This window comes from Orycteropus afer, unplaced genomic scaffold (genome assembly GCF_000298275.1).
Source record: "Orycteropus afer afer isolate SDZICR_OR568_19922 unplaced genomic scaffold, OryAfe1.0 scaffold00751, whole genome shotgun sequence".
NCBI classification, from domain to species: domain Eukaryota; kingdom Metazoa; phylum Chordata; class Mammalia; order Tubulidentata; family Orycteropodidae; genus Orycteropus; species Orycteropus afer.
Window position 1 is genome coordinate 405274 of NW_006922338.1, and position 6935 is coordinate 412208.

General features: G+C 64.4%; 1 protein-coding gene across 1 annotated transcript in view; it reads left to right on the forward strand.

Moving 5' to 3' along the window:
* The first annotated feature begins 3357 nt into the window (after positions 1-3357).
* The window catches only part of CAPN15 (calpain 15), a 5538-nt gene continuing 1960 nt past the window's right edge, over positions 3358-6935 (forward strand). Inside the window, exons 1-7 of the mRNA XM_042783225.1 lie at positions 3358-4779; positions 5286-5497; positions 5580-5763; positions 5839-6062; positions 6144-6269; positions 6349-6501; positions 6729-6890. Coding sequence (XP_042639159.1) covers positions 3358-4779; positions 5286-5497; positions 5580-5763; positions 5839-6062; positions 6144-6269; positions 6349-6501; positions 6729-6890 — 2483 coding nt within the window. The remainder of the gene's footprint in view (positions 4780-5285; positions 5498-5579; positions 5764-5838; positions 6063-6143; positions 6270-6348; positions 6502-6728; positions 6891-6935) is intronic.

Consider the following 6935-nt stretch of genomic DNA (forward strand, 5'->3'; position numbering starts at 1 on the left):
GCCGGGGCCTGCTCGGTGCCCGCCCGCGTGAGTCTGTCTGCACGTTTCCTCCCGCAGCTCCTCCGCTGGGTGAGGCTGGAGCTCTGGGCCCGCTCTGCTGGGGCAGCTCTCAACCTGCCGGCACCTGCCAGCTGCTGGGGCTTTGTGAGTTTGTGGGCACACGTGAGACCTGAGGTTGTTTAGTTCAGAGCTCCCCTTTTAGAGACGACTATGGTATGACTTATGGCATAGAGTACCGTGTGTTTGTAAGCATTTGAGCAGGACAGAGTGAAGTGTTTCTCCACAGGGGTAGGCCTCTCAGCCCCCCGCTCTGTGAGCTTGGGGACCTCAGGAGAGCCTCCTGGCTCTTTGGTCTTCTCTAGCCCAGTGGGAGATAGGACAGCAGAAACAGCGTTCTTGGGGGTTCCCAGGGAGGTTCCCTGGTGAGGCCAAGAGTACCAGGAGAGCTGGGGGTGTGAGTGTGGGTGAGGGCACAGGTGGGGGGATGCTGGGGGGGCAGTGGGGGTTGGTGCGGAGCAAGAGTGTAGGCAGTGTGGGGGTGGGGGGCAGTGGGAGATTGAAGGGGAGGATTTAGATGGTGTGTGTGGGGTGGGGAGCGGAGGGTGTAGGCTGTGTGGGTGTGAGTGCAGGACGGGTGGGGATGTCTGTGGGGTGTGTGATTAGGGGTGAGACTGTGAGTTTGGGTCACATTCGGTATTGAACTGCCTGGTGGTGCTGGCCTTTGGCCTTGGCCCCTGGCTGGCGCCCCCCTCATGCAGTAGGACCAGTCTCTGGACAGTTTGCCTGTGTGAGTGACCCCCAGGGAGCTATGGAGCCATGGGCCTGGAAGGGTGACTCAGAAGGAAGTGCACTTAACGAGGGAGTCGGACACTCAGACTCAAGACAAGAAATGGTGTGGGGAGGCGGGCTAAAGGGCAAGGGGCACCAAGCAGACGCAGGGAATCCCACAGCAGCACGGGGCTCGGCCCCTTGGGTGGACACAGTGGCCCTGTAACACCACCTTACCTGTCCAGTGCACATGCACACACACGCTCACATGCACCCTGCAGCACTCACATGTGTACAGTGTGCTCACTGTGGTCTGGTGGGGGTGGGACACATAGCAGGTCAGAGTGCTGCCAACCTTTCTGGTATAGTGGACCCTGCTGGGTAGCTCAGCACACACCCTGCAGCCCAGCTGACGGCCCAGCTGCCCCTCTTCTGGTTGTGGGCGACCCCCGGGAGGGGGCAGATGTGAATGTGAGCTGTGGGAAAGGAGCCCCTGCGAGGATAGGCCGACAGGCACTGCCCACATGGGAGTGGGTGACCCCAGAGCCTGAGGGTCCAGCCCCCATTGCCGCTGCCGTGTGGACCTGGGGGCTACTGTTCCTATTGGTTGACCTTGGGAACATGACTGGGCGAGAGGGGCTTCCCTGCTGGTGGGTCATGGGCTCCAGCCCGACGCTCAGCTGCAGTCACCCGCAGCAGAGTCGGGTGGGCAGGTGCCCGGGGCCTTCGCTATGCACGTGCGTCATGCTGTCTCTCTGCGTGCATGGACCTTGAACGTGGGTTCGCACGCCCACATGTGTGTGCATTGTACGTGTCTATCTGCATGGACCTTGAGCACGTGTGTGTGTGCACCTGCATGTGTGTGCCGTGTCTACCTGTGTGCATATGCCTTGAGCATGTTTGTGTGTCTGTGTTTGAGTGTGTGTATGTGTGTACACCCACATGTTTGCATTGTATGTGTTTACATGCATGTATGTGCCTTGAGTGTGTTTGTGCATGTGTCTGTGTACCCATGTGTGTGCATATGCGTGTCATGTGTGTTTACATGCCTTCGTGTGCCTTGAGTGTGTGTGTGCACATGCATTGTATGCATATGTACATGTGTGCATATACCTTGGGCATGCACATGTGTGTGCCCATGTGTATCTGCATGCATGCATGTGATCATGTGTGTGTGCACAGACATGAGTTCTTGTGCAGGCGCATGCATGCTCCACTCCTCCATTGTGCTGTGGGCCCTTTCCCCGAGGAAGGACAAGGAGGGAAGGTCAGCTTTCTGAGTTTCCTGGCACAGAAGCAGAGGTCGCCCCTGGCCTGATGCCAGGCTGGACACCCTGGGGGCTCCAGGAGGTACTGCTGCCCCATGGGTGCTGGCTACACACCCCTCCCTGCTCTGGGCCTGCAAGCTGCCTTGTGGAGGGCTCCAGGGGCCGGAAAACGCTCCTGGTGCTCGCAGGGTCTTTCTGTTTGAGGTTTGGTAGAGGCAGCTTTTCCTTCTTCCTCACCCAGATGCTTTGGCTGGAATGTGTCATTAGGAGTGCAAGCTTTGTGCACGTTACAAAGCGCAGTTGATGTTTTGCCAGGGGGGCAGCTCTGGAGGTTAGAGGCACAGCTACAGACTGGGCATGGCACAGTGTCCGATGCCCGCCAGGGCCCACAGGCAGGCTGCACAGGGGAGACTGCCGTGATCCCCATCCCAAGCCCAGGAGAAATCGAAAGTGTCGTGTCCCACCCCCCCGGGCAGACAGGAGGGTCCGTGATCAGCAAGGCCCCTCGGAAGTACTGGGAGCTGGGCCCGCTCAGCCCTACCCTTGCCACAGCCCTGGCCCAGCTGGTGGTCTCTGACGTGGGCATCTCAGGCCAGAAGGTTGGTTCTTCACATGTCTACCCGTCTTGTACCCCAGCCTTGGTGATTTTAAGAGCCCACCTCAGGATACGCCCTCACTCCTGGGCTTAGACCAACCTGGTTGTGGCTGCAGGAGGGAGGGGTGGGTATGGTCCCGGCATAGCTAGCTATTCTCTCATTCTACGTGAGATGTAGGTGTCCTGGGGCCCCCACAGCACTAGGTGTGGCCTCACTGGGCTAGTTTGAGGTTTTGCCCACGGCCTGCCAGGTGGCTACAGTCCCAGGTGGAGTTGGCCAGACCTGGGCCTGGGGACAGAAGGCTGTGGGCTGTGTCCTTGGTTGGGCAGCACAGGCGGCAGCCCCAGCTTTTCCACATGGTGTGGGACCCTGCCTGCATGTCTCAGGAGAGTGAGGCAGAACCCTGGTATGTGTGGGACCCTGCCTGCATGTCTCAGGGGAGAGTGAGGCAGAACCCTGGTATGTGTGGGACCCTGCCTGCATGTCTCAGGGGAGAGTGAGGCAGAACCCTGGTATGTGTGGGACCCTGCCTGCATGTCTCAGGGGAGAGTGAGGCAGAACCCTGGTAGGTGGCCGTCAACGCCTCATGGCCTCAGGCTCTCCCCTGGGGTGATCAGAGGTTCTACCTAATGCCCAGAAGTGGGTATTAGGGCAGAGCTGTGGGTGCCAGAGCCCTGACTCGGCCCCTCGGCCCTCCCTACAGCCACACGCACTCGCCCGGGTCGATGGCCGCAGTCCGAGAGTGGTCGTGTGCCCGCTGCACCTTCCTGAACCCGGCCGGCCAGCGCCAGTGTTCCGTCTGCGAGGCCCCCCGGCAGAAGCCCGACCTCGATCAGATCTTGCGGCTCAGCGTGGAAGAGCAGAAGTGGTCCTGTGCCCGCTGCACCTTCCGCAACTTCCTGGGCAAGGAGACCTGCGAGGTGTGCGGCTTCGCGCCCGACCCCACGCCTGGGGCCCCCCTGGCCCCCGCCACCAATGGGGCCCTGCCTCCACCACCTGCCGTCCTGGCCGAGCCCAGGGGCAGCTGCCAGGAGGAAGCAGGGCCTATGCGGACGGTGGGGCGGGTGGCCGTGGAGCCAGCTGGGGGGCACCCCGAGGAGGCAGCTGCAGAGCCAGGGGGCTGGGCCTGCCCACGCTGCACACTGCACAACACCCCTGTGGCCAGCTCCTGCTCTGCCTGCGGGGGTCCCCGCAGACTCTCGCTGCCCAGGATCCCGCCCGAGGCGCTGGTGGTGCCTGAGGTTGTGGCCCCTGCCGGCTTCCATGCCGGGCCTACCCCATCCACACCAGGCCTACCCAGGGATGGCACCGAGGCCACCCCTGCCCCCAGCAGCCAGGGTGTCCCCACAACCGACCAGGAGCCCCCACGCGTGGCACCCTTCAGCCCCTTCTCGCCACCCCCACAGAACAACCCCATGCCCCGTAGCCGTCGGGAGGTGCCTCCCCAGCCGCAGCCACCAGGGCCCGAGGCCTCTCAGCCTGCAGCCAGCCCCAAGGTCCCCCAGGGCCCGGGGCGGGCAGCGACCGGGGCCCCCCGCCTGATGGAGCTGCTTTCCAGCCAGCGGCTAAGTGTGCTGGGGGAGGCGGTGACAGAGGGCGGGCCGGCCCACGGTGAGGGCTGTGGGCCTGCGCTGGGTGGGGACGTCATCGACCTGGCCAGCGACTCCGTGCGCTTCACACCTGCCAGCCCCTCCAGCCCCGACTTCACCACCTGGTCGTGCGCCCAGTGTACGCTTCGCAACCCCACGGCAGCCACCCGCTGCTCCGCCTGCGGCTGCTCCAAGCTCCATGGCTTCCAGGAGCACGGCGAGGCACCTGCCCACTGCCCTGACTGTGGCACCGACAGGCTCAGGCCCTGCGGCAGCAGCGGCTGCGGCCGGGCTCCCTCGGCCCACAAGGCTGCCCGCCTCCTGCCTGCCGGACCCCCCGAGCACCAGGCCCAGTGGGCCTGTCCTGCCTGCACTCTACTCAATGCACCCCGCGCCCGGCACTGTGCCGCCTGCCACACGCCACAGCTGCTGGAGGCCCAGCGCCAGGGTGCCGCGCCCCTGCGGCGCCGGGAGAGCGTGCTGGTGGAGAAGCGGCGGCTGACGGATGAAGGCGAAGCCAAGGCTCTGTGGGAGCACATCGTGGCCTTCTGCCGAGAGGTGGGCAGGCCAGCAGTGTGGGCTGGTGGGTGGGTGTCGGTCTGCACTGCAGCTGAGTGGCTGGAGTGGGCTGGCCTGGCTCCTCACCCTCCTGTTGCTGCATCAGGGCACAAGGCACTAGGAGCCAAGGGGGACAAGGGGTGTGGAGGCCATGCTGGAAGCTAGGGTCAGGGCCCCCTAAGTTCACCCTCTAAGCACAGGAGTGCTGGCCGTGACCTTCACCCTCCACCCTTTCTGTAGCTGGGCCTGGGCTGCTGCCCCGAGCCCACGTCACTCATCCTCTTACACCCCCCCCCCATCACTGCCCAGCATGCCCACCTTGGGCCTGTGCTGGATGGGGGTCTGGTGTCCAGTCCCCCAGCTGACCCGTCCACCCACCTGTGGGGCCCTGTGCTACTCTGGGCTGGCCGTGGAACTGGGCAGTGTCCTCCAGAGGTTCCTTGGCAGTGAGTCGGGTAGGCGGGCCAAGGGAGCCCATCTGGACCCTGACCACCAGGCCCCTGCAGAACGGCGTGAACTTTGTGGACGACAGCTTCCCGCCTGGGCCCTCGTCAGTGGGCTTCCCTGAGGGTGACGGCGTACAGCAGCGAGTTCGGCAGTGGCTGCGGCCCCACGAGATCAACTGCTCCGTCTTCAAGGGCCCGTCCGCCGTGTGCTGGTCCGTGTTCTGCAGGTTGCGGCCCTCGGACATCCTGCAGGGGCTGCTGGGGAACTGCTGGTGAGGGCAGGGCGTCCCGGGGCAGGGGCAGGGGCAGGGGCAGGGGCCAGTCACATGCCCCCCTGAGCCTGCCGCCCTCCAGGTTCCTGAGTGCCCTGGCCGTGCTGGCGGAGCGGCCCGACCTTGTGGAGCGGGTAATGGTCACCCGAGACCTGTGCCCCGAGGGCGCCTACCAGGTGCGGTTGTGCAAGGACGGCACGTGGACCACGGTGCTTGTGGATGACATGCTGCCCTGTGACGAGGCTGGCTACCTGCTCTTCTCGCAGGTGGGTGGGAGTGTGGGAGGCAGGCAGGGCACAGCATCCGGGCAGCAGTGGCCTCCAACCTCTCCCACCCCACAGGCCCAGCGGAAACAGCTGTGGGTCGCACTTATCGAGAAGGCACTGGCCAAACTGCACGGCTCCTACTTTGCGCTGCAGGCGGGCCGCGCCATTGAGGGCCTGGCCACGCTCACTGGGGCGCCCTGCGAGAGCCTCCTGCTGCAGGTCAGCTCCACCAACCCCCGTGAGGAGCCCGTGGACACCGACCTCATCTGGGCCAAGATGCTGAGCTCCAAGGAGGCAGGGTGAGGCTGGGGCGGGGTGCCGGGCGGAAGGGGCCGCCCAACCAGGGAGGCCACCAGGTCAACATGGTGCTCCGCCCCCAGGTTCCTCATGGGCGCCTCCTGTGGGGGGGGCAACATGAAGGTGGATGACGCGGCCTACGAGAGCCTGGGCCTGCGCCCACGCCACGCCTATTCCATCCTGGACGTCCGTGACGTACAGGGCTCCAGGTAGGCCTGAGTGGTCGGCGGGATGGGGGGTGTGGCAGGGGCAACATGGTCAGCCACGGTCTCAGCCTTGTGTCTGCAGGCTTCTGCGACTCCGGAACCCATGGGGCCGCTTCTCCTGGAACGGCAGTTGGTCAGACGAGTGGCCACACTGGCCGGGGCATCTGCGTGGTGAACTTGTGCCCCTCAGCAGTGGCGAGGGCGTCTTCTGGATGGAATACAGTGACTTCATCAGGTGTGTTGGCTGCATCTGCCTGGGGGAGGGGCACGGGGCGTGGATTCGGCAGGGACCCTCAGGTCAGCCGACCATCTTGGGGTCTCTGCAGCCTAGCTGCTCTTGTGGTGTCCAGTGGCAAAGCTAAGGTCAGACCATGTTCTGGTCAGGTGTCTTACCTCCCAGGCTGCAGGACTGGGGGGTGGGGGTGGGGCAGCTGTGGGAGCATGTCTGTCCCCACTCCCCAGGTACTTTGACTCAGTGGACATCTGCAAGGCACGCTCGGATTGGCAGGAGGTGCGGGTGCAGGGTTCCTTCCCCCGCTCGGCCAGTGGGCCTGTGGGTGTCACTGCATTGACCGTGCTCGAGAGGGCCTCTCTGGACTTCGCCCTCTTCCAGGAGGGCAGCAGGTGAGGGGGGCTGCAGATGAGGGGGGGCTGCAGATGAGGGGGGCT